At 38.3% G+C, this 27857-nt stretch overlaps 3 protein-coding genes across 3 annotated transcripts in view; 2 read left to right on the top strand and 1 right to left on the bottom strand.

Moving 5' to 3' along the window:
* The first annotated feature begins 637 nt into the window (after positions 1-637).
* cmtm6 (CKLF-like MARVEL transmembrane domain containing 6) lies at positions 638-24647 on the top strand. Its single transcript, XM_074654431.1, has 5 exons — positions 638-797; positions 2017-2134; positions 10534-10710; positions 20199-20297; positions 20772-24647. The coding sequence occupies exons 2-5, from the start codon at positions 2024-2026 to the stop codon at positions 20949-20951; spliced, it is 567 nt and encodes a 188-aa protein (XP_074510532.1). The 5' UTR covers positions 638-797; positions 2017-2023; the 3' UTR covers positions 20952-24647.
* On the bottom strand, positions 11160-15761 carry LOC141779544 (uncharacterized). Its single transcript, XM_074654430.1, has 4 exons — positions 15210-15761; positions 12525-13055; positions 12293-12408; positions 11160-11392 (listed from the first exon to the last, which is right to left on the bottom strand). Exons 1-2 carry the CDS (start codon positions 15570-15572, stop codon positions 12690-12692), a joined length of 729 nt encoding a protein of 242 aa, XP_074510531.1. The 5' UTR covers positions 15573-15761; the 3' UTR covers positions 11160-11392; positions 12293-12408; positions 12525-12689.
* Positions 24648-25654: 1007 nt separating the features above from the next.
* tg (thyroglobulin) overlaps positions 25655-27857 on the top strand; it is a 46379-nt gene continuing 44176 nt past the window's right edge. Inside the window, exon 1 of the mRNA XM_074654418.1 lies at positions 25655-26087. The gene's annotated coding sequence lies outside the window, so the exon portion shown is untranslated. The remainder of the gene's footprint in view (positions 26088-27857) is intronic.

Genomic DNA, 27857 nt, shown 5'->3' with positions numbered 1-27857 from the left:
CCGTCACTTCACAAGACACGGGAAACCTCTGTTGGTCTGGAGGAGCTGCAGCAGTTATTTCTGCACAAACGTCCACTGTACATTCACTAGATATTCTCAGAGCTACGAAGTCTCCTGCAGTGTATAGTGTGCGCGCATGCACGTGAGGTGGAGCGAGCTGAGTGAAGGCAGGCAGGCAGAGGAGCAGAGTACAGCAGAGACTCCGGCCCTGGAGACCAAAGCTACGGTCTCCCCCGCGTACTACGACCGCGGCCAACACTGTCTAACAGACGCTTCACTAGATAGAACTTTGTGGTTTTGATGCTTCCGTGTAGTTTGTGTTGGAGTCTTGTCTGAACAGCGTAGCCACACGCAAGCGCGCATATGCGAGCGTGCATGGGACACCGACCGGGTGATTTATATGTGTAAGAAGTTACAAACGGTCCCTTTAAAAAATTGGAGTACATTTAAAATGTAAAATAGTTTTTGCCAATTTAACATTTTTAAGTTTTAAGTTTTCAATCGTAGTCAAATATGTTTTAAAATCTGTATCTTTAAAAGTATAAAAGGAGGATATTATTTTACCATTTCATGGTGTTGAAATCATCTCCCATCCTGGGTTACCAAAAACACTTTTAATGTGAAAGTTTTAACCGGAAGCGGATCTTCCTCCGTCTGACTTGAAGGAACAAAACTAAATGCGGAAGTTTGACTGAAGGCAGTTTAGTTTGTTGAGCTGAGAAACAAAAGCAACACGTTGAAGCTGAACTGCGCAGCTGGAAACTCTACTTTTCTGCGGACCGGAAGAAACCTGAACGGTGAGTTTGTTTCTCAAACATTCACGTTTTATTTCCTCTTTTTTACTATTTACTAACTTCCTGTCTGAGCGGGTCAGTTCAGCAGATCTTAGGCCACCATTAACAGTTGATGAGTCCCAGAGACGTCGTCCCACCTGCGGCTGCGGGGGGACCGACACACACCAGACTGCATTCACGATTCTGTAGATTTACCTTTTAACGTCGTTTCTTTAGAGAAGAGACACTGTACCCGGGTTAAAATCTCTCCATATTCAATAAAAAGACCCGTTCTTCACTTCGGCATGAATCACAAACACGCCCAGCTCTGTTTATGTGAAGCAGTCACATCGGAAAGTGTTTACTCGCCTGCTATTCACCTCCAACTTCTTCCCACCAAACCGCCCAGATGGTGACGGCGGGAGCGGTTTGTAAAACTATAAAAGATGAGATATCGCTCAAATCAACTGCGGCATGGTTGTTAAACCATATGCCGAATCCACCATAACACACCTCCGCCTACGTTAGAGCCGTGAATCATGATCTGTGATGTTTCTGTGTTTGTCTGTGAGCACGGGATCGTTAAATAACCATTTTTTAAAATACAGTTTCAGGTTCCATCTGGGGCTCACTCAGTTTTATTAGCAGGTTAATCATCAGTGTTTGCATTGCAACACCTGCTCTCTACCTGTACCTGCTTACTTTCACTTTCACTGTCAAAGACAATGAGGGCCATAAAAACAAAATGTACATTAATATATATAAATGAACCTCAAACTTCCAACAAACAACTTCTTCTTCTTCTAATTCTGACATGTTGGGCTCCACTTCTTCAGGCATGGGATGTTACTGCTACCATTGTTAAAACAATTAAGTAAAAGCTTGTCACATTATTCATGTCATGATAATATAATAATAATTATATCATCATAATAATTTAATGATAAAGTGTCTCAATGTGGCGAGAAATATTTGAAAGAATCACTATTACTGAGGAAAAGTGTGTTAAAGTCTGATTACTGTTAGTCGATTAATTAGTAGTGGACTAAAGGTTTCAGAGTTTAATTTATAAAACCATCAGATTTGATAAACCCTTCATATGTTTTCTGTGTACAAATCTTAATTTGTAAAGTAACTAAAGCTGTCAGATAAATGTGGTGGAGTACAAGTAGGCCTAGAAAGTAGCATGAAAAGAAAATACTCAAGTATTGAATGACTGTAATACTGTAGTTTCTGTGTTCAGCTCCATCATGGCTGGAGTTTACTCCGCGACGACAGCTCCAAACCCCAAATCCTCCTGGTTCATGGTCCCGTCAGAAAATCTGGATACGATCCGCTGTGGGATTAAAGTCATCGAAGTGGTAAGTTCAAAGACTCCTGAGCTAACTGCTAACACATCTGGATCACGTCATACAGTCAGAACATCAACAGGGAGTGCGTTGTGTCAGACGATCTGAGTGTGTAATCAATACATGATCGTGTGTGTCAACATGAAGAGGAAAATGATGCAGGAGCTGATTTTACTGGTGTCCCTGAACTACACACCTGTTCACCTGAACAGATTTCGGTCAGATCGATACTCTGTGTTTCACCAACACAGTCGCCAGAAAAACTGTTGGCATCGTATGATTCTGCAAACCGTGGGAGACGTTTCATGTCAGCCTCGTATCACGCTTGCAGAAACGCACAATACCACGTGGTTAATGTTGAGAAACGGTTGGTTAGGTTTAGGCAACAACACTACTTGGTTAAGGTTATAAAAAAGATCATGGTTTGTATTTATTATAACATAACATCATAGAGTAATAACATAGCGTAACAACGTAGAGTAACAACGTAGAGTAACAACGTAGCGCAACAACGTAGCGCAACAACGTAGTGCAAGTAAATATCAACTGCTTTTAGCGGCGTAACAACATTATGTAAAACAACGTTTTGCAACTAACGATTATTGTCGTAGTTGATTAATCTGTTTATTATTTTCTCGATTAATCGATTAGTTGTTTGGTCTATAAAATGCTGATCAGTGTTTCCCGAAGACCAAGACGACGTCCTCAAATGTTTCAAAGATATTCAGTTTACTATCATAGAGGAGGAAAGAAACCAGAAAATATTCACATTTAAGAAACTTTTTTTTCTTTAAAAATGACTCAAACCGATTAATTGATTATCAAAATAGTTGGTGATTAATTAAATAATTGACAACTAATCAGTTAACCGTTGCAGCGTTAGGAACAATGTAAAGTCAATGTTGAGTTTTAGTTTCACACTGTTTGTTTGACCCATCCACCCGTGGTGGACTTTCTCTGTCTTTATACTTGTTATTTTACCCCCTAACTTTGAATAACGGTCGCTCGTTGTACGACTTCACCTGCTCTGGCCTTTACACAACCCATAATATCAACACAGAGCTCCACCTGGTTTATATACAAAATACAGGCTGGTGTCAGACCAGTATCAGGTCTGCTCCCAGTAACAGTTAATATAGTTTATTTCACTGCTTCAGTCACTCTGAATGTTCCTGATAAAACTGCATTAAAGCTGTAAAACTGATGCAGGAGACAAAAGTTTTCTGAAGGAGTGAAATCGGGATGATACCAGAAGATTAGTAGTCGATACCTTTTTAAAAAAGTCTGAAAAAAATATCAAAAAGTTCCAAAGAAAATTTGAAAAAAGTCTGAAAAAACCCCCACCACTGGAACTCCATGATTCTCGATATTAACTCGATACCACGGTAAAAAAGTAAAACAATTAATTCCATGTACTTCAACATCCACTCCTTTATTACCAGTTGCATACTGGTTTTTGTTAGGAAGTTAAAAAGGTCATAATTCCCTCTATTATTTGTTTTATATTGCTTTGTAATATTGAAATATTGACAAGCCGGCCGCAGGGGATGACAAGCAACCACCACAACCTCTATGTTCACGTTATTCTTTTTTGAATTATCTGCAGTGGGAACACCGCGTATTACTAGTGCTGCACATTTAATCAAAATTGAATCGAAATCGCAATATGACCACTACAATTTTCAAATCGCAATATTCGTTAACGGTGAAATGTGTGTCAAGGTTACATTTTAAATTAATTATCGTCATGCTGCAGAGATATCCTGACAATGACTGATATATTCGACTTCAGGGCATCTCTGACTACATACATGCTGAAAATCAAACATTTTTACTGTATTAATTTAGATATTTTCCAAAATAAAAGTCCCTAGAAGTGTGTGATTTAACTTTTTCCCATGGTCTATTGTTAAAAAAAGTTAACAAAAATCAAAATAAATGGTAATATCGAATCGCAATACATATCAAATTGGCACCTAAGTATCGTGATAGTAATAAATCTGGAGATAGGTGTATCAGCCCAGCCCTAGTACCAAAGTATTGCTTCTCCTTACATGCCTTGAGTGAAATAGAGCATTGTTGGGGACTATTTTCATTGGAAGAGATTTCAGGATTTGGTACACATGCAATACTGTGCGTGTGTATTAGAGTGTAGTGTGTGTAACCACGGTGTGACTGGACCTTCCTCCTCCAGCAGCTCTCCAGGAAGCCGCAGATTGGGAAGTGAAAGTGCTGCAGAGCCGACGGTTTGTGAGCAGAGAGCTGTCGTTAGCAGATCTCAGAGCTGCTGACCCTCCGCTGTCGCAACAGTTAACGGGGGGGGCGGGGGGATCCGGCCTGCATGTTAGTGAGTGTTGGACAAAAAGAGGATGTGCAGGGAGGGAGGACAGATCTGTGTTAAAAACTCATGCATGAGGCCACAAAATGTTTTTTATCTGAAGTCCAACTTCAGGAGCTTTCTGAGGACTTCCATTCGGAGATGGAAGAGGTATTCAGATCCTTTACTGCAGTAAAAGTACTGATACCACACTGAAAATACTGCAACTAAAAGTCCTGCATTCAATTAATTATTAGAGCTGGGACGATGCACCATCTCCTGATTCGATACTATCATGATACTTGGGTGCTGATTCAATATATATTGCGATTTGATATTATGATTTATTGTGATTTTTGTTAACTTTTTTAACACTAGACCATGAGAAAAAGTAGAATCATACCTTTTTAGGGACTTTTACTTTGGAAAATATCGAAATGAATCCAGTAAAAATGTTTGATTTTCAGCATGTATGTAGTCAGAGATGTCCTGAAGTCAAATATATCAGTCATTGTCAGGAATTATGTATTTTATAAATTTTTCCAGCAACCCAGAAATCAAAGAATAAAGATATTTCCCTCACAAATTAGTGGGATTTTTTTTCAATTTCGAAGGGACATGTAATGTTTTATACTTCTGGTGAATATAATCCAATCAATCTTATCTTAAATAAACAAACCAACGCCGGTGAAGACATAGCCTTTGGCCTTGAAGGAGGTAATAAATGTCAGTATATGGGTGCTCTACAGTTGTAGCGTCGGCCCATTTGACAACGGAGATGAGAGTGATGGCTGGCTTGACCGCACCACGCAATACGATAACGTTTCCTGTCCGTGACAGAGTTAGCATGCAGCTTTAGCTGTGATGTCTAGCTCTGCTTTTCCTGCAATGTGTGAAACCCAAAGTGTTTACGGCTTTGGATTTAACATGTGAGGGTGCAGGTCGTATCCACGCAGACCCTCCGACGTTTTCTGCTTTCTCGTTTCGGCTCACTGCGGTTTGTTTCGGTTGACGGATACGGAACGGATATGACGTCACGTTACTCAGACTACAACAATAAAAGCGGTAACTTCCTTCTACCTCCACATAGACTCAAATGGAGCAAATATATTGATTCTGGCATTAAAACATCAATTTCAAAATCTTTTTAAAAAAAAAAAATCGCGATACATAGGTGAAACGATTTTTTCCCCATCCCTAGTAAAGACTATAGAATATATAAACAGAAACAGAATATATTGATGATAATAAATAATGATCTGAGTGGTGTTATAGTCGTGATGTCTACTGCTGATTCCATTAATAACAAAGAACGTATATTGATAAGAAGTGAAAGTCAATTGTTCGTTCCATTGCAACATCAGCGCCGAGCAGCAGAGCTACACGTCCGCCATTTTGGACTGAAAGCGACTACCGAACGCCAGTAAAACGTCCGCCTACAAAGAGCCGTACAAAAGTAAAACTAAATTATTTCTATATTCTACCGAAATGTCCTGTGTTGAACAATGAAAATATTATAAATATAAGAAGCGTTTCAGTCCAAAATGGCGGCAGCTGCTGTCTCTTTGCTTCTATACTCTTTGTTAATAAACACTATGGATTTGGATCTGTGTTCAACTTCCCCTAAACAAGTTGCTTTGTAGGAAATGTAAGATTCAGTGTTTTAAAAGTAGTTTTTTATTTCAACTAGTTCATGGTAGAGTAACATGTAAATCATCACTAAATAATCACTGATGCGTCTTCCTGCTCTGTGTGAGTCCCGAGAGATTTAATAAACAAAGTCTCTTCTTCTTTTAACACAAACATGTCGGTGGATCTTCAGTCAGGTGTTAATGAGCCGCAGGACGCTGAGATCTGTTAGAGAGGCATTTAACACGTCATGTGAGTGTTAGTCAGGAATCTTCAGAGGAGAAACTGCTCTAAAATGATTAAATAAACCATGTTCGGCTCAGATGTAAGTGGAGTAATGCCTCTGCAGCTCCACTGGGTTTTGTACCAGTGGCTTGGTACCAGTGGTTTCTGAAGACCAGAGGAGAGTCTGTTTGAGTCTCGGCTGACGTCAGACGTCTTATTTTAGCTCTGTGGTTCAGGGTTCGTCTCTGTTTGAAACACAAAGACTTTTTATAACCTGCCGTCCTGCTGTAAAACCAGTGGTGTAATGGGAGCCCAGTCTGGAGTCTGGTTTACCACACCACCCAAATATACAGCAGAGAGGGACAAAACTACATGTATGCTCCCGTCCTGCACATCCTCCTGTATTTAAAACTCCACTCAACTCTATTATACATATTATTAATGCATCAAATGACTGGCTGTTTAGCCTCTTTAGCGCCTAGTTCTGGTTTGAGTGGGTCTGTTGAGGCAGGACGCAGAAGTTTAGAGGTTCATCTGCAAAATGTTGCTCAAAAAGATGCTAAATGATCCTGTTTTTAAAGAGCGGATCACAAGTTTTTATTAAAACAACGTGTACGAGTTATAGCCAGAAACATGTTTTGAGAGGTCACAGTGACCCAAATCTAATCAGGTCCTCCTTTGAGTCCAGGTGGACGTTTGTGCCGAATTTTAAGAAATTCCCACCATGAAATTGTTTTCCTCTGTAGGAGACATTCTTAACCAACTTCCAGCTTCCTTAAATTTAAAATTTCAGATTTTTCTGAAGTATTTTTACGTTCCTTCGCAATGAGTTATTTCACAATAAATGTGGTGTTTCCTCTGATTCATAGAGGAAGGCTGAACGCTGATGGCAGCATACAGCATGGATGTGTAATATCATTAGTATATATTTAATTAAATATAATATAATATAGATAATTAAATTAACTTTATTACAGCAACTGGTTGGCAGCGGGTGTTTCTGCTCAGTGTCAGGTTTAAACGCTGGTGGAGGGCGTGGCTTCACCGGACCGTACCATTAATGTTGCTGTGGGGGGTTGAGGAGTCTGTCCAGCAGGACGAGGCTGACCTCCTCTTCCTCTTCCTGTTGACTCAGTGTGGTTCAGACTCGCCAAGGCCAGGACGCCCTCATGGTGTTGGTGTGTGTGTATGTATGTGGGTGTGTTGGTGTGTTAAAGAGCAGCCGCCGCCCACGCTGTCAAGCGGTCTGAGCGGTTTTACAACACTGACTTCACTTTTAATGAAACGCACAGAGTCAGCAGCTCCCAGTGTGACTGTGCATTGACTTTATTGTATATATTTACTGCAGTGTATTGTTTCCTTTTTATCTCAGGCTGCTGGGACCAAAGAGCTGTAATGGGATGTAATGCAATATATACTAAACATATTACAGTGGTTGTCACAAATTAGTACAACGTAATACAAAATGTAAACCACACTTTGGTGTTTTAGTTTCACCTCTTTACTTAAAGGAACAGTGTGCAGTAGGGCTGTGTATTGGCAAGATTCTGGCGATACGATACGTTTCATGATACAGGGGTTACGATTCAATATATAGTGATCTATTGCGATACTGTAAGCAAGGGGATATATTGCGATTTTTTTTAATTTAATTTTAGGAAAACTGTCATTGTTTAAAGAACACACCACCATATGCATAAAGTCTGAGTAAAAAAAGTTAGCTTTTTTATGCCATCAGAACAGTGAGATCTGCATTTGCATTAATCACAGTTCCTGTAACATCCAACATCGTAGCACTACTTTGCATCTCTTTGCAAATGAAATAAAGTATTGACTGAATTAATCTTTGCATGTATAGTATCAATACAGTATCACAAAACATATTATTGTATATTCAATTTTTTAAATATTTTCTTACACCCCTAGTGTGTAACATTTAGGGGGCTCTATTAACAGAAATGGAATATAATATGAATGAGTATGTTTTCTTTAGTGTATAATCTCCTGAAACTAAGAATCATTGTTTTTAGGGAGGACGGAACCTGCTAGAATTAAAAATAAATGACTCGATAAATAAGTCATTACATGTTGCAAAAAATATTAAAAACAAATGTAGGCATTAATTTATTTATTTATTTAGCGAATGCAAAGTCCTCTAGCCAGGAGGTTGCCTCCTGGTCTGCTGTATGGAGGGTGACTAACCCTCCTTTTAGACTGTGGAGCGGGTAAGCTTCAATGATATGTTCCATTGTTTGCACCTCTCCAGAAGCACACAATGGGCTTGGGCTGCTGCACCTTTTGTGAAGGCTGGCCAAGCAGGGGCCATGTCCAGACCTGAATCTATTGAGGGTTGACCACTGTATCCTTGGCAGGTTGGTGCCAGTGACCGGTTGGGTGGGGTCTGACACCAGATGTTTGTTTGGGACATCCTTGGGCTCCCATTCCTTTTCCCAAGCTGATTGGGTGGTGAAGTCGGCTGGTGGGGTATTCTTCCAAATCGGTCGTTGAGATGGAAGACAGGCAGTGGGTGGGTTGAAGATGTCTGCATGAATTGGTAGATGGGGAGAGTCTTTGACCTTTTGAAGCATTCTTTGAGTAAATGCTACTCGTGGGATATGTGGGGGGGTTATATTGGCTAAGACAGGAAGCTAGAGGAGTGGTGTTGAACAAATAGTCCCGGTTATGATTCACATGATTGTGTTGAGCTGGGTGTCCACATGGTGTGTATGGGGTGACCTGGACAAAACACAGGCACAGTATTCTGCTACGGAGTACGCAGGGGCCAGTGCCGAGGTGCGCAGTGTGGGAGCTGCTGCACCATTTTCTCAATTAATTAATCGATAAAATGTGATTATAATGATGTGATTTATTTACTCTTCTGTTTAAATATTCCATTTTATTTATTTATGTATTTGTTTTTATTAATTAATTAATTTTTGCATTCATTTTTTATTATTTTATATTTATTATTAATACATTTGTTTATTTATTTCTGCACGATTTTCCCTTTGCATTTCACACCTTATTTATTTCACACCTTATTTATTTCTCCAGAGTATCCATCTATTATGTAGAAATCCTAAATAGATTCAGTATTATGGTCTATAGACAGGCGATTAAAGGGACTGTTTGTACCTTGTTACACATATAAATCAATCCGGGTCGATGTCCCATGCTCGCTCATGTGTGGCTACGCTGTTCAGACAAGACTCCAACACAAACTACACGGAAGTACCAAAACCGCAAAGTTATATTAAGTGAAGCCCGTCTTGCAAAACAGTGTTGGTCGCGGTCGGAGGACGCGGGGCTTTGGACTCCAGGGCCGGAGTCTCTGCTGTACTCTGCTACTCTGCCTGCCTGCCTGCCTTTACTCAGCTCGCTCCACCTCACCCCTCTACACACTGCAGAAGAGTTAGTTTAGCTCTGAGAATATCTAGTAAATGTATAGTGGACGTTTGTGCAGAAATAACTGCTGCAGCTCCTCCAGACCAACAGAGGTTTCCCGTGTCTTGTGAAGTGACGGGGCTCCGCAGCGAGAAACGTTATCGTCTCTGACCAAAACTCCGGTGACTTCTCTGTTCTCTCCGGCCGCGGTCGGGAGGCTGAAGCAGGAAAAGCCAACACTAGGATCAGCATTGATTCATGGAGAGAGACCTTTGTCTGGTCAGCTAACATTACTGCCAAGCAGGTGAAATATAGAGTGATATTGTGGATTTAGCTGACGTATGTCGCCTCACTGTTTTGAACGATGCTCGTTCATGTCTATGTAGAGCGAGCAAGCGCGAGCCCGACGCTGACTTTCGTTGACTTAACAGCCACAGGTGTCGCTGTTAACAAGCATTTCTGATTTCTTACAAACAGTCACTCCCTGTTTTGCCGTTTTTTCCCGGTCAATCGGCGTGGGGTTTGTTTTGACGCTGAGAGGAGAGGTTGAAGAGTCTTGCTAACTATAAATGAGGAGTTGTTTTAGTTGATAAAGTCAGTTTTGTTTGTTTGGAAAGGTGTGCCAAACTAGCCGTTATGCAAATACTGTATGTTACTTTGTGACATCACTAAGTTACAGAAGAAAAGGCAGGACTTCAATCAAGGCCTTCTTGGAGCAGAGTTTTTGTGGGGAGAGTAACTCCCTTTGTACTTTGCAGACCTTTAACATGCACAACAACTATATAACACACTAAATAGGTCCTCTTTAAACAGTATTCCAGATGTTAACCTCATGTTTCCCGTTTCTCCCCGTCAGCTGCTGTCCTTCGTGGCCTTCATCACGGAGGAGGTGGTCAACAGCTGCATCAGCTGCTCGGCTCTCTACTTCTTTGAGTTTGTCAGCTGCACGGCCTTCCTCTTCACGCTGCTGCTCCTCATCCTCCTCTCCACCACCCTGCACACCAGGGTGGGCATCAGCTGCTGGCCCAGCCTGGTAAGAGCTCCGTCGGTCCACCTCCATCACTAACTGAGCTGTTAACTGATGCTTCCTTTGTTAAAGGAATAGTTCAACATTTTGGGAAATCCGTTTATTCTCTTCCTCTCTGAGCGTCAGACGTTCAGACTGATACTCTCACGTCTGTACGGTGAATATGAAGCCGGAAGCTGGTTAGCTTAGCTAGCATAAAGACTGGAAACAGGGGGAAACAGCTAGCCTGGCTCCGTCCACAGTTAGGACAGCAACTATTGATTATTTTCAGCAATTCGTCTGCTAAATATTTTCTAGGAAAAGCTGCAAATGCTCCTCTGACTCAGCTAGTGCTCACATTATTCATAACCTTATTGATTAGCCTACTGTACTAACTTACGTCACTGATTTCTGCTAACGACTGACTCTGCGTTTACATAAAAAAAAAAAACGGACCTTAAAGCAGATGACCTGTGTTTTACAAAAATACTTTTTTAATAAATACAAAAATATTCCTCAAACATTCTGATGATGCAGTATGACCGTATCTCTGTGATAACGGTTTGGTCCATCATGTACAGTCAGAAGTGGTCTCTGAGGAGGCTACCAGTTATTTAGTGTCCACGTCTCAGTGGAGCAGCTTCAGCACCAAACACACCAGCTCCTGTTGGTTGAGCTTCAGTCTTCTCCACCTTAAGAACTGGCTCGCCTACAAAAAGACAAAGATGTTGGAGATCATTCTGCACTAATCTCATGTATTAATAACATTTCCTGTCACGCACATAACTCTAAGAATTTGAAGTAGCATGAAAACCATGGATGTATAAAGCGAGGGGCTGACACCTATCTCCTGATTCAATACGACCACGATACTTGGGTATCGATCAATATGCATTGTGATTTATTTTGGTTTTTGTAAACATTTTGAAGTTGAATCTTACACTTCTAGGGACTTTTACTTCGGAAAATCTCTAAATGAATCCAGTAAAAATGTTTGATTCTCAGCATGTACGTAGTCAGAGATGTCCTGAAGTCAAATATATCAGTCATCGTCAGGAATTATTTAAAACAGTTTTTCCATCAACCCAAAAATCAAATAATAAAGACATTTCCCTCACTAATTAGTGGCATTTTCTTTTTAATTTATAAAGGGACATGTAATGTTTTATACTTCTGTTGAATATAATCCAATCAATCTTATTTCCATAGATGTATTTTGTATATACAGTTCCCTTTGTTAACACCTTATAATGAAAACCGGATGTAGTCACACATGTATACTTCCTCTAACTTCACCAAGGTTGTTGCTAGCTCCCCCGTCAGCTCCGTTCTCTTTATACATCCATGGTCAGCTCCATCGGGGTCGTTTGAATGCATTTAACATAAATGACGGATACGGAACAGATATGACGTCACGTTACTCAGACTACAACAATAAAAGCGGTAACTTCCTTCTACCTCCACATAGACTCAAATGAAGCAAATATATTGATTCTGGCATTAAACAATCAATTTCAAAATCGATTTTACAACTTTTAGGACCTAATGGTTTAAATAAGGGATGCATCTCTTCTCCTTTTTGTGTGTCAAAAAATTATATATTACTCACCTTTTGCAGTGTGCCAGATGTTCTTCATGATGTATGTTGGGTAACCACGTCAGCTTGAAGTTCATGGTCCAAAAGCTCAGGTAGTCCTCTTATGAAGGAGTTAGAACAGTCTTCTTCTGTCAGCAAAACACACACATTAATACTAATTATTATGAGGTAATACTGAAAGACAGCCAGCTTATTATTTCTGCTTTATGCTGACGACCAACGTGTCAACAAACAAACAGCTGACCTGCACCAGTTTCCTGTGTGGAGTCCAACAGGAAGGTGTAGCGGTAGAGGCCATCAGAGCAGGTTCAACATCACTATCGCTCTCCAGCTCCGTGTTTAAATACTCTGAATATCTAAATAAGTGTTGGTCCAGTGAAAAGCAGCAGCAGCAGTGAGCAGATGGAGTTTAAGGAAGTGTGTCTCTCAGGTGAGGAGAGGACTTCCACACACCTGAATGTCCACCATGACAGCTCCACTTCACACTCATCTGTGCTCCCGAGTGGAAAACCTCCTTCTCCTCGATGGGCTGCCCGCATGTCTGACACACCCTGAACAGCTCCATCAGGCTGCGGCGGTGAACTATAGCGCAGTCCTGGTCGGCGGCGTCCTCATCAGACTCGTCAGATGTTGTTATTGAGTTGAACTCTGGTTCTGAGTGGAGGCTGTCGTCCAGCGGGTCGACTGACACCACGATGCAGTAACTGTCATCTACTGCTGCTGCTGCTGCTGCTGGAGGAGACTGAGAGGAGCTGCCTGCAGCCGCACATGTCGCCTGGAACAACACAACCACAGAGACAAAACAGCTCAACAGTGACCTGGCTCATATAGACATAACTTGCTGAAGTCTGAACACGTCATTTCAAATGCACTACATATTAATAACTGATGCACCAGTATGGAATTTCAGTCATGTGTTTGTCGTGGCCGATACTGATGACATTAACCTGAAATCTCTTAAAGGAACAGTGTGTAGGATTCGGTGACATCTAGTGGTGTGGTTGCAGACTGCAACCAACTGAGTACCCCTCCGCTCATTCCTCCCTTTCAAGACCGCGGTAACATTAGGGCATTCGCAATAACTGCAATATTGCAACACCGCGCTGTTGACAAGCCAACCGCAGGGGATGGCAAGCCACCGCCACAACCGCTGTATTCACGTTGTTCCTTTTTTTTGCGTGTCATTTGTACATCATGTAGTCTGTATTGACTGCAATGTAGACATAAATCTGCTGCACTCAGAGCTAGTGACGTAGAATTAAAAGTGAGACCGCTGATGTTGGATGGATCCAACAGACATACAACTTTTAACCAGAGATCGATGTTTGTGTCCCAAAGCGTTGTTGAGTTATTTTGAAGTTACGTTTGTGACGTGTTTTTAGTGACGTTAGTGATGTGTTTTCCGTACTTCTGTTTTGTTGTTTCCGTACGTATTTTACTTAGTATCCGTACTTATTTTAAGCCCAACCATGATGTTTTTCCTAAACACAACAGCTTTTTTCAGTCTCAGCTGAAAAAACGCTGCGCCTCATTGCCCTCCTTTGTTCTGTATTTAAAAACAAACATGTATTTAATTAGTTTTAAAACAGTCGTCTTTGTGATAGTAAAAGCAACAATCTACCTAAAAATAGCCTAATTATAAAGCTCATTTTTACAGCACTAAAATCAGGGTAAATGAAGTAATTGGCAAAAAAAAAAAGGCAATAATAGTGCATATGGCACTGTTGAGCCAATCATTATCACCGTAGGGGACATTCCTTCACCATGACCTACTGTATATTATTATAGACTAAACTACCAGCAGTATATAAAGTCATTAAGATGAGCTCCACCTTTACCAGCCAAAATGCTCCGTCAATGGTAAACAGTGTATTCTCCTGTTGGTACTGACTCTTGTTTTGTGGATTGGATGATTGAACTCTATCAGTAACAAGGAACAAACAAGACATATTGGGAATTTTACACTTTATTCATTTAATACACCGTCAGGAGCCTCAGTAGCGGTGGAAGATCCATACGCAGCCACAACAGCCTGGCACCTCCTCCTCATGCTGGTCACCAACCTGGTCACACGTTGCTGTGGGATGGCGTTCCATTCCTCAACCAGGATTCGTTGCAGGTCAGCCAGCGTGGTTGTGTTGGTCACTCTAACGCGTACAGCACGCCCTTCAATGATGACAAGCCTTGTTTTGCCAGTGAGGGAGATATCGCCCCACACCATGACACTGCCCCCACCAAAAGCTGTTACTCCATTGGTGCAACAATCAGCATAGCGTTCTCCGCGTCGTCTCCATACTTTCACCTGCCATCTAACTTTCGCAGACAGAACCTGGTCTCATCACTGAACATGACATTCCCCCACATGTTCAGGTTTCATTGTCTGTGTTGTCGACACCAGCACAAACGGGCCTGACGGTGAAGGGCAGTCATTCCTGGTAGCCTTATGAGAATACACTGTTTACCATTGGCAGAGCATTTTGGCAAATTTTTCTTGGGCGCTACCCACATCATCAGCTGTGCTGCTCATCCCACAAATGCATGATCCTTACAAGTTGGACATCATTGTGGAGGTAAATAAACAGGCTTTCCAACGATGTAAAATATAATGCCAATTAGCATTGTAACAACAGAGAAATAATCAACCAAACACAAGTTTTCGAATTTTTTTCCCCAGTTTACATTATTATGCATGAGTACTTTTACTTTTGGTACTTAGTACTTATTTTGATGCTGATACTTTTGTACTTTTACTTCAGGGACATTTTGAATGCAGGACTTTGACTTGTAACAGAGTATTTCTACACTGTGGTATTACTACTTAATGTCTGAGTACTTCTTCTAACACTGTATACAGATACATGTGTTGTTACCGACAGAGACAGGAGAATAGAAGACACCTGGACAGCCAGAGTGTATAATGAATGTTTACCTGTGTTCTGCTCCTCTTGGGAGCCGGCGGAGATGTGTCAGCAGCGCTGCCCGGCTCAGCGTGCTGTCTCCCGGGGAACACTGACGGCACAGCGCCGCTCTTCAACACCGGCTTGGGCGCGATGTTCAGTATCTTCGCCCGGAAGTCCTCCTCGTAGTCCTCGGGCTGGAAGTGCAGGCTGCAGACCCGCACCCCGCTGTACTTGTTGACCGGTGTGTGCTCGTCAAAGCGGGGGTTTCGTATCGCGTTCAGCCATGTTCTGCAGCGCTGCGGGTCTCTCGTCGGTAAACCGTGAAACACAACCCCCATAGACTTGGCCTCGTCGTAGCCTTTACAGCCGGGAACACAGCACCTCCACGGCATCGTTACAGCGCCGAACCGACGAAAACACACAGATAAAGTGTGAAATGTAAAAAAAATACTGTTAGTTTGCGTCTGTAGCGGCACAATATGTAGTTTTACATGTAAACAGGCTGGTTAGTAAAGGCAGTACGGTAGCTGAACAAGCTCTTCTTCTACCATCAGATTTCCGGCAGATTTTACGCTGCAAGGTGTAATGCTGCCCTCCACAGGCGGTTATCCGCTTTTTATTTTATATGTTTAGGTCCAGGCCAGCAGAGTATGGAGGACGGAACCTGCCGAAATAAATAACAAAAATAAATAAATAAATTACTCTATAGATAAATAACTCAATAAATGATTAGTTAGATAAATAAATAAATAAATGACTCGATAGATAAACAAATAAATAAATTACTCGATAGATGGATAGATAGATAGATAAATAAATAAATGACTAGTTAGATAAATAAATAAATAACTTGATAAATAAATAAATGACTAGTTATATAAATAAATAAATAAATGACTCGATAGATAAATAAAGAAATAAATGACTCAATAGATAAATAAAGAAATGACTCGATAGATAGGTAAATAAATGACTCGATAGATACATAAATAATTAAATGACTCGATAGATAGATACATAAATACATAAATTGATCCATAAATAAATAAATAAACAAATAAGTAAATAGATAAATAAGTAAATGAATGAATGCATGAATGAATGAATAAAAATAATAGATAAATGAATAATTAAATAAAGGGGATGCAGGGAGAAGAAAGAAAAAAACTAATATCATGAAAAATTGAAATATTGCACACTTTAACCTCCTCAGACCACAAATACTCTTAAAATATAACAATCAGTGAAGGACAAATCACTGTAAGCAGTAATACGGAATAAAGGTTGTCTTGTCACCATGTTATGTACAGTATATATGTAGTATCAGGTGTCGTTACCTTTGTACAGAGCCAGGCTAGCTGTTTGCCCCTGTCTCCAGTCTTTATGCTAAGCTAAGTTAATTAGCTGCTGGCTGTAGCTTCTTCTTCACTGCTCAGACGTGAGAGTGAATATGAATATTTTCCAAAATGTCGAACTTTCCCTTTAAGGTGTGAGAGGTGGGCTGTATTCGAACCGTCTACTACATACTACTGATGAACGCAGTATGCAGTATGTACTGTATACTGCATACTGCGTTCCTGAGTAGTATGCAGTATGCGACAGTTAGAGCGATGTATTTAGCAGGGTAGTAGACCAGGCTTTAGCCTTTAAACCAGCTCTTAAAGCACTGGACAAAAAAACGAATTCGTACCACTATTGCAATACGAAAAATACAACTTTGTGATGTGTTGTGATATTTAAACAAACTATCCGTCAACAATGAAATAAAAGCCTCTCGTCTACAGACCGGTCTCTAGAGAGCTCCAGCCAGCTCATAGCGGTCTGTGAGCGTCACTGCCCCTGGCAGGCGCTAGCTAGCTGTCACGGCAATTTGTGGAGCTGCTAAACTCTGAAATAATTGAAAATGTTCGATTCGACATCTAACATCGTAAAACTGTCAATATTCTAAATCTACACAGTTGATTTCTCAATTCAAAAATGTTCAGAAGTGAATTTAGTGATGAAATAGCTACGAAAAATGTAAGAAAACGAGTCGTTTTTTTCTGCTGTTGTAATCGTAGCCTGTAGCGGTCCAGAGCTTTGCATTGTGGGATACAGTAGACGAGGTAGACTGGTCCGATGCATACTGGAGATTTTTTCCAAATCAGTACGACATTTTTGGCATACTGTAGGTTTACCTTTTGCTCGCATACTACATACTACATACTACATTTTGGCCAAATCAGTACGTACTACTAGTATAGTATGAGGTTATACTACTAGTATAGTATGAGGTTGTATTATTAGTATAGTATGAGGTTGTATTACTAGTATAGTATGAGGTTGTACTACTAGTATAGTATGAGGTTGTATTACTAGTATAGTATGAGGTTGTATTATTAGTATAGTATGAGGTTGTATTACTAGTATAGTATGAGGTTATACTACTAGTATAGTATGAGGTTGTACTACTAGTATAGTATGAGGTTGTATTATTAGTATAGTATGAGGTTGTACTACTAGTATAGTATGAGGTTGTACTACTAGTATAGTATGAGGTTGTACTACTAGTATAGTATGAGGTTATACTACTAGTATAGTATGAGGTTGTACTACTAGTATAGTATGAGGTTGTACTACTAGTATAGTATGAGGTTGTACTACTAGTATAGTATGAGGTTGTACTACTAGTATAGTATGAGGTTGTATTATTAGTATAGTATGAGGTTATACTACTAGTATAGTATGAGGTTATACTACTAGTATAGTATGAGGTTGTATTACTAGTATAGTATGAGGTTGTATTATTAGTATAGTATGAGGTTGTATTATTAGTATAGTATGAGGTTATACTACTAGTATAGTATGAGGTTGTACTACTAGTATAGTATGAGGTTGTACTACTAGTATAGTATGAGGTTGTACTACTAGTATAGTATGAGGTTGTACTACTAGTATAGTATGAGGTTGTACTACTAGTATAGTATGAGGTTGTACTACTAGTATAGTATGAGGTTGTACTACTAGTATAGTATGAGGTTGTACTACTAGTATAGTATGAGGTTGTACTACTAGTATAGTATGAGGTTATACTACTAGTATAGTATGAGGTTGTACTACTAGTATAGTATGAGGTTGTACTACTAGTATAGTATGAGGTTGTACTACTAGTATAGTATGAGGTTATACTACTAGTGTAGTATGAGGTTATACTACTAGTGTAGTATGAGGTTGTATTATTAGTATAGTATGAGGTTGTATTACTAGTATAGTATGAGGTTGTACTACTAGTATAGTATGAGGTTATACTACTAGTATAGTATGAGGTTGTATTATTAGTATAGTATGAGGTTATACTACTAGTATAGTATGAGGTTATACTACTAGTATAGTATGAGGTTGTATTACTAGTATAGTATGAGGTTGTATTATTAGTATAGTATGAGGTTGTATTATTAGTATAGTATGAGGTTGTACTACTAGTATAGTATGAGGTTATACTACTAGTATAGTATGAGGTTGTATTACTAGTATAGTATGAGGTTGTATTATTAGTATAGTATGAGGTTATACTACTAGTATAGTATGAGGTTGTACTACTAGTATAGTATGAGGTTGTACTACTAGTATAGTATGAGGTTGTACTACTAGTATAGTATGAGGTTGTATTATTAGTATAGTATGAGGTTATACTACTAGTATAGTATGAGGTTATACTACTAGTATAGTATGAGGTTGTATTACTAGTATAGTATGAGGTTGTATTATTAGTATAGTATGAGGTTGTATTATTAGTATAGTATGAGGTTATACTACTAGTATAGTATGAGGTTGTACTACTAGTATAGTATGAGGTTGTACTACTAGTATAGTATGAGGTTGTACTACTAGTATAGTATGAGGTTGTACTACTAGTATAGTATGAGGTTGTACTACTAGTATAGTATGAGGTTGTACTACTAGTATAGTATGAGGTTGTACTACTAGTATAGTATGAGGTTGTACTACTAGTATAGTATGAGGTTATACTACTAGTATAGTATGAGGTTGTACTACTAGTATAGTATGAGGTTGTACTACTAGTATAGTATGAGGTTGTACTACTAGTATAGTATGAGGTTGTACTACTAGTATAGTATGAGGTTATACTACTAGTGTAGTATGAGGTTATACTACTAGTGTAGTATGAGGTTGTATTATTAGTATAGTATGAGGTTGTATTACTAGTATAGTATGAGGTTGTACTACTAGTATAGTATGAGGTTATACTACTAGTATAGTATGAGGTTGTATTACTAGTATAGTATGAGGTTGTATTATTAGTATAGTATGAGGTTATACTACTAGTATAGTATGAGGTTGTACTACTAGTATAGTATGAGGTTGTACTACTAGTATAGTATGAGGTTGTACTACTAGTATAGTATGAGGTTGTACTACTAGTATAGTATGAGGTTGTACTACTAGTATAGTATGAGGTTGTACTACTAGTATAGTATGAGGTTGTACTACTAGTATAGTATGAGGTTGTACTACTAGTATAGTATGAGGTTGTATTATTAGTATAGTATGAGGTTGTATTACTAGTATAGTATGAGGTTGTATTATTAGTATAGTATGAGGTTGTACTACTAGTATAGTATGAGGTTGTACTACTAGTATAGTATGAGGTTGTACTACTAGTATAGTATGAGGTTGTACTACTAGTATAGTATGAGGTTGTATTACTAGTATAGTATGAGGTTGTATTATTAGTATAGTATGAGGTTGTACTACTAGTATAGTATGAGGTTGTACTACTAGTATAGTATGAGGTTATACTACTAGTATAGTATGAGGTTGTATTACTAGTATAGTATGAGGTTGTACTATTAGTATAGTATGAGGTTGTACTACTAGTATAGTATGAGGTTATACTACTATTATAGTATGAGGTTGTACTACTAGTATAGTATGAGGTTTTGAATGCAGCCGTTGTGTTTCCACAGTGAATCTGATCTTCTTCCTCTTCTTTATTTTCTTCTTCTGGTGTTCTGCAGGACTTTGGTTATACCGGCGTCATCGCTGTGTTGTTCCTCATTGCCTCCAGCGTCTTCGCTTCAGACAACAGTGGCACCGTCACGGAGAAATGTGCTGTGGTGAGAAAACGTCAAAAAACAAACTCAGCAGCTGATTAACACTCACTCAGCTGTCCTCTCCTAGTGTCCTTTGTTCCTTTCTAACTGTCCTTTTTTCCTTCTCTACCTCCTTCTCTCCTCCTCTACCTCCCCCTTTCCTTTCTTACATTCTTCTTTCTTTTTTTACCTCCTCCTTTCTGCCTCTATCCCCTTCTTTCCTTTCCTAAGTCCTCTTTTACTTCTTTACCTCCTCCTTTCCTTTCTTACATCCTTCTCTCCTACTCTTCCTCCTCCTTTCCTTTCTTACCTCTACCTTTTCTCACCTCCCCTCTGTTCTCTTCTCCTCCCCTACCTCCTCCTTTCCTCCTCTGCCTTCTCCTTTCCTTTCTTACCTCCTCCTTTCCTCACCTCCCCTCTCTTCTCCTCCTCCATCCCTCTCCCTTTCTTTCCTACTCGATAATTAAAGATGTTTTTTAATAATTTTTCGTCCTGCAGGTGTTCGGCTTCTTGGCGATGGCGATGTTCTTCATTGACCTCGGTTTGTTTGTGAGGAATCGCGGGCTTCCCTTTAAGAAAGATGGGAAGCCGGAGCCCAGTAACGGCGGCCCGGCGAGGGTGGAGGCGGGCGCACTAGAGACGGCGAAACTCAACACGCCGGCCAACGAAACAGATTAACTCTGTTTCTATAGTTTGTTACGCAGACGTCAGATAATTTTACGCACTATTCCTTTAACGTGACGACAGGAGGCGGAGCTTCAGCGATGTCCATTTTTAAAGTCATTTTAAATCCTGTTTTTAGTCATTGTCGTCCGCCACAGCTGAGGACGCTCTGCGCTGCGTTCATCAATATAATCAATCTTCCAACAATGAATCAATCACCGTGCAGAGCGGGTTGTGTTCTGTGATCTTAAAGAAACAGGAAGCAGATGATTATTAAAAACTTAAAACCATATTTCTGAAGGAAGAACAGAGACACTAAATCCACCGAACCACTAAATGTTCTGCTGTAAAGTTGATTTTTAAGATTTTAAACAACACAATGAATCAGATAAATTTATGGATTTATTGTCTGTCATTGTAGCTGTACTGCTTTTCTTTTTTTAATTGAATATCTTGACATTTATTAACGAATTTTGCCTAAATTGACAACGAAAATCAAATGTATCATAAAATTCTCTTAATTCACTGAAAATTAAACTGTTTTTGGTAGAAGTCTCGTTGAGTCCAAGATAAATCTGAGAATTAAGAATATTTTATTTAGTATTAATTATTTATTTCTGTTAATTCTCTTTTAAATTAGCTTTTTATTCGTGTGAAATATTGATGCAGAAAATAACTTCCACATTGATCCAGATGAGAGAAATGTTAAATTAAACAGCTCCATCTGCTGGTTTAAGTAGAAATAGAAATAATCTGAAATAAAGCTGATGATTTTGACTTTCTTCAACAAAAATATGATGACAAACAGTCAAACATCGAGTCAGACATGACTTGTTGCTGCTGTCAATGTGGTTATCTTTTATTTAAATGTTATCTTTAATCATCATAAAGATGCATGAGGAAACATGACATCCGTCATTATAGCTGTATTGATTTTCTTTTCTTTTTTTATTGAATATCATGACATTTATTAGCAAATTTTGCCTAAATTGTCAACAAAAATCAAATACTATGTCATAAAATTCTCTTAATTCACTGAAAATTAAACTGTTTTTGGTAGAAGTCCCGTTGGGTCCAGATAAATCTGATAATTAAGAATATTTTATGTAGTATTAAATATTTACAATGTTTATCCTCTCTTAAATTAGCTGTTTTTTGTGTGAAATATTGAACACTTTAACCTCCTCAGACCACAAAAAGTCTTATAAACATACCAATGAGATAAGGAGAAATCACTGTGGTGTCGGCTGTAATACTTGTCGCTATGGCATTTATTTTTTTCTGTTCATGCCCTAAACGCCTCATGAAATTTAGACCCAGAAGATTTTAAAGTAAAGTGTGTCGTTAGTCTTTTCATGCGAGAAGCAGATTTTCAAGACTTTAATCTGGATCGAGTTTCAGTTCACAGAGACGAGACGTTCTGCTGAATACACCTGAATATACACTCGCCAGCCACTTTATTAGGCACACCTGTTCAATTGCTTGTTAACACAAATAGCTAATCAATTCAATTCAATTCAATTTATTTTTGTATAGCGTCAAATCACAACAGAAGTTATCTCAAGACGCTTTATATATAGAGCAGGTCTATGACCGTACACCATAGTTTAGAGACCCAACAGGATCCACCAAGCGCACTGTGGCCAGGAAAAACTCCCAGAGCCAATCACATGGCAGCAACTCAATGCATTTAGGCATCTAGAGGTGGTGAAGACGACTTGCTGAAGTTCAAATCGAGCATCAGAATGGGGAAAAAAGGGGATTTAAGTGACTTTGAACGTGGCATGGTTGTTGGTGCCAGCCGGGCTGGTCTGAGTATTTCAAAAACTGCTGATCTACTGGGATTTTCACGCACAACCATCTCTAGGGTTTACAGAGAATGGTGCGAAAAAGAGAAGATATCCAGTGAGCGGCAGTTGTGTGGACGAAAAATGCCTTGTTGATGTCAGAGGTCAGAGGAGAATGGGCAGAGTGGTTCGAGATGATAGAAAGGCAACAGTAACTCAAATAACCACTCGTTACAACCAAGGTATGCAGAATACTATCTCTGAACGCACAACACGCCAAACCTTGAAGCAGATGGGCTACAGCAGCAGAAGACCACCCAGTACTAGCACCGGCCACTTTATTAGGTACACCTTGTACCTAATAAAGTGGCCGGTGAGTGTATTTGTTGATTGAGAGTTTTCAAACACACCAAGACACACAAACCTTGCCAAAACCTTCCCATGAGCCTTTGCGAAAAGAAACTTGTTGACCCTGATGAGGTGACGGTGTCCTACCAGCCAGCCTCTCTCGTTTGACCTCTGACCTCCCTGTGGACCAATCACTTTATTATTGCACCACTTTAGAGAAATATTCCACTCAAAATACTCTCTGTTCTTCTCCCTGTGGATCGCTGACTGGGACGCCAGATATTTCCAGATGTTTCCAGCTTCATTTCTTAGTCCTTTATTTGAAGCAGTCTTATGTTACAGACGGGCTTATTTCCTGTTTCATAAGTATATGTGTAGGAGCTCAAATGTATGTTTTTGATATTGTTTTATATTCTTAAACTTCTAGTGGTTTTTACTTCATTGTCTATTTGATTGTTATTTTTTCAATTTAAAGCTTTTAATCGTCGTAATCACTTTGTATTTTTTAAAATTTATGTTTTATGAAGGAAATTATACTGTTTGTAAAACTTTAGTACATTCTGAATATAAATGATAAAGATAAAAAGTAATCAGCTGATAAGAGTTCATCCATTACTCCCATTAATAGATTTTTAAAAGATGATTTTCTGCTCATATTTGAACTTTTATGCCCAGAAAATGAAGCGGACTGCAAGTTAAAAACAAATCCAGTGAACTGCCATCTGTTCTTCATGAGTGAAAAGAGTTTTTGTTCCTTTACGTTCCTTTTGATTAGTGGTCACATATTTCTACTTTTTCATTGTGTCCAAAGTCTGAAACTTCAAAACAGACCGAATCAAAATTTTCACAAAGTGGAAACAAATTTACAAATTTAAAAATTGATGTGAGCAGTTTTTACTGATGCTGCTGAACTAAACAACCATGCAGTATATAACCAAGCAATATCATGAGATGTGTAATAAAACTGTGACATAATAATGAGATGTCAAGTCATACTTTTGACACATTAATAATGTACATTTGTTTTGGACTTCTGAACAGACGGGACCTGGTCCTGTCTGTGAAAAAAGACTTTAAATATTCTGTAAAACATCACAGATACAAACCATCAGAAGATTTTATTGGGGATCCAAACAATAAATGATGAGTTAATGATAGTTTTTTTTATGCTTGATATCCTTTTGCCATACAGTGATTGACATTTTGACAATCATACAATATATTAAATTTAATCATTGAATACACTGGAGAACCGAGTGGGAATCTTTTTAAATATAAGTATTTTCTGACAATCCACAAATCTGTTTTTATATCAACATGATTGACGTTCATATTCAGCACCAAATAAAGTTTATTTTAGAGAAAATAAATGTGTTTGTAATATATATATATATATCTTTCCATGATACTCTTCTGTTCTGTAAAAATAGATTTCATCCCTACGTGTGTAACACAAAATACTGTATGAAGGTACAGTGAAGATTTCATATTGTCTTTTAAAATTGCTGCAATATCATCTCTGATAAGATCATTGTATTATTCATATTCATCATTTAATAAACACATTTTCAAGAAATGTGCTGTTTTTTTATATATATTTTTAATTTTACCACTAACAATAGTTAAGACAGCAGGCCAACAAACATTATACAGAACTCAAATGATGGGTCTTACAGTCATATTTTTGTGGATACCAACACATATTGGTGTCAAAGGAAATGAAATGGTAGATAAGGTGGCAAAGAAGGTTACAAAAAATAATTACATTGATTTGACAGTTAGCTTCAGCAAAACAGAAATGAAGAGCATCATTAAACAGAAACTGAAGGAAAGGTAGCAGAAGCAATGGGAGGAAGAGAGGAAAGGACGCTGGTTTTACAGTGTTCAAAGGAAAGATGAGACAATCATATCAATACTCAGATTTGGACACACTGGACTAAACAGTACTGTATTTAAAATAGGTAAACATGATACAGGTAGATGTAATTACTGTGGGCAAGAGGAAACGGTGGAGCATGTTGTATTGAATTGTGAGAGATATGAGGAAGAAAGAAGACATTTGATTCAAGATCTTACAGAGATAAAAGTACAGTTTGATTTAATATCTATTCTACAAAAGAACTCACAAAATGAGTGTTATAGATTACTTTTTCAGTATCTTAGTCAAATTAATATGATTGAAAAGATGTGATTTTTATTTATTAATTCATTCATTTAATTTATGTACTTATTCAATTTATATATTTATTTATTAATCAATTTATTAATTTTATTTATTTAATATTGTAAATACTAGAAAGGCATTTGATTCAAGGCCTCACAGAGATTAAAGTGCAGTTTGATTTAATAGCTATTCTACAAAAGAACTAGATTACTATTTCAGTATTTTAGAGGAATCAATATGATTGAAAATATACGATATTTATTTATGTATTTTATGTATTTATTTGTTTATTTAAGTATTTTTTATTAATTTATTATTATTATTATTTTGTTGTTGTTGTAAATACTAGCAAGTCTGATCCACACTCCATCCCAGTTGGTGGCGCTAATTCGTTGTTTGCCTCAAAGAAGAAGAAGCAGAAGGTGAAGGTGAAGAAGGTGAAGAAGGTGGCGGCCATGCTGGTAGCGCTGATGAGAGAGCAGCAGGTGGAGGTGTAAACGTTGATATGAGGTGACGCTGCCATCGATCGGACAGGATTATGAATAAGAAACAGTTGGCGAAGTGTCCTGTCAGTGGACATGTAACTTCGGCTATCAAACTAATTATAGAAAGTTCATTTAAATGATTGATGGTGTTTCTGTGCTGAAGCTAGCTGACTTGTTAACTTGTAGTCGACTCGTTACCTAGCAACGATGGCGGGAGACGGTCTGTTAACACACAAACAAGATGACGTCTCAGTAACACGCACTGCGGACATTACCTCTTTTAATACATCCATGGACATTACAAGCAATACATAACAGAGGACATCACGAGCAGTTTACAGCCATGAAGGAGAAGACTTCAAATAATGTGCGTAAAATACAACTTCTGTCTGAGAGCTGTCTGTCAGTCAGATTGTTTACTATCTATCATCTATCATCCATCCATCCATCCATCTATCTATCTATCTATCTATCTATCTATCTATCATCTATCATCCATCCATCCATCCATCTATCTATCTATCTATCTATCTATCTATCTATCTATCATCTATCATCCATCCATCCATCCATCCATCCATCCATCCATCCATCCATCCATCTATCTATCTATCTATCTATCTATCCATCTATCCATCTATCCATCTATCCATCTATCCATCTATCCATCTATCTATCTATCTATCTATCTACTTGTACTATATAGTACAAATAGATAGATAGATATCTATCTATCTTTACTATCTATCTATCTATTTGTACTATCTATCTCTCTCTCTCTATCTATCTCAGACATTGTAAAATTACCAAGAAAAACAATATAAGACTAGATTTACAATATATTAATTTTTATTTTATATTTTATTTTATTTTTGTTATGCACCGAAAAATTTACTTCCATGGCCTCCGCCATTTCTGACGTCAACAAACACGTCACAATTCAGAATTTATTGATTAATCATCATCAGCGTTGTTGTGTAACAGCAGTCTACTGTTGACTCTATGTGGTGTGTGAATGTTAGTCTGTGCTGAAGTTGAGATGAATTTTTCCATCTTTATTGAGTTGAAGGTGTGATCTACTGTATATTCAGTCTAAGCTTTAATCACACTGTAGGTCTTGAGGTCTGTTTTTATAAATATACAGATAACAGGAGTGTAAGTCATGTATTTGATACACGCATTGATGGATTTTAATGTTAACAAATCTGTAAATAGGCTATAATCCTGTGGTTGGGTGAGTTAATTATGTTATTATCATTATCAAATCATCTGCCGGTTATTTTCTCCATTAATTATTTAGTCAATAATATGAAGAAAATTGTGAAACATGTCTATCACAGAGGAAAACTCTGAGGTGACGTCTTGTTTTGTCCCACCAACATCCTAAAACACAAAATATATTCAGTTTACTATCATCAGAGACTAATCAAAACCACCAAATATTAGTGCAAAACCTTTCTTACTGATACTTTCTTAAATACCGAGTCTGGTGACCAGCAGTCAACTGAAACAAGCAAGCTAGAAGTATTTTTATTAGATTACAGAGATACTTTATGAAGCATTATGTTATATTCATGTCCTTGTGGAAATTATTATGTATGGAATATAAAATGTCATAAAAGTGTAAAAGTATGTATAAAAGGATGCATAAGCGAAACAATATATATATATTTTAATCTTTAAAGCTCCTCATATTAAATTATATATTCAAATCCAAGACTCCATGTTTTGATGGCTGCACCGTTCCATCAGATACAAATGTTATAAACATGTTAAAGAACTGAACAGGGCTCTAGACTAACTTTTCCATTGGTAGCACTTGTAATACCAACCTTACCAGTTGGTCGCACCAGCACATGATTTGGTCGCACCCTTTTTTTTGGTACAGCATGGTATTAATCAGTGGTGGGAAGTAACTAAGTACATTTACTCAAGGAACAATTTTGATGCAATCCACTACAACTCAGAGGGAAATATTGTGCTTTTATTTGTTTTATGTTTTTTAATTTTGCTTTTATTGTGAGTATATGAAATACAGTGCATTGTTATACAGTGAATTACACCACCCAGCACTATAAAAATGAATAAAATTAAATCCACTGCAGCCAGCTACAACATTAATATGCATCTTACATGT

The sequence above is a fragment of the Sebastes fasciatus genome, chromosome 12 (genome assembly GCF_043250625.1).
Source record: "Sebastes fasciatus isolate fSebFas1 chromosome 12, fSebFas1.pri, whole genome shotgun sequence".
Classification (NCBI taxonomy): Eukaryota; Metazoa; Chordata; class Actinopteri; order Perciformes; family Sebastidae; genus Sebastes; species Sebastes fasciatus.
This window is presented reverse-complemented; position numbering and strand designations above follow the sequence as displayed.

What these genes read in the sequence shown, in the direction of transcription:
- cmtm6 (XM_074654431.1), top strand. Translation starts at nt 2,024, where the DNA reads ATGGCTGGAGTTTACTCCGCGACGACAGCTCCAAACCCCAAATCCTCC. An exon ending in GGATTAAAGTCATCGAAGTG is followed by an intron (nt 2,135 to 10,533) that starts GTAAGTTCAAAG and finishes TCTCCCCGTCAG; the next exon opens with CTGCTGTCCTTCGTGGCCTT. An exon ending in TCACGGAGAAATGTGCTGTG is followed by an intron (nt 20,298 to 20,771) that starts GTGAGAAAACGT and finishes TTCGTCCTGCAG; the next exon opens with GTGTTCGGCTTCTTGGCGAT.
- LOC141779544 (XM_074654430.1), bottom strand. Translation starts at nt 15,572, where the DNA reads ATGCCGTGGAGGTGCTGTGTTCCCGGCTGTAAAGGCTACGACGAGGCC. An exon ending in CCAAGAGGAGCAGAACACAG is followed by an intron (nt 13,056 to 15,209) that starts GTAAACATTCAT and finishes GTGTTGTTCCAG; the next exon opens with GCGACATGTGCGGCTGCAGG.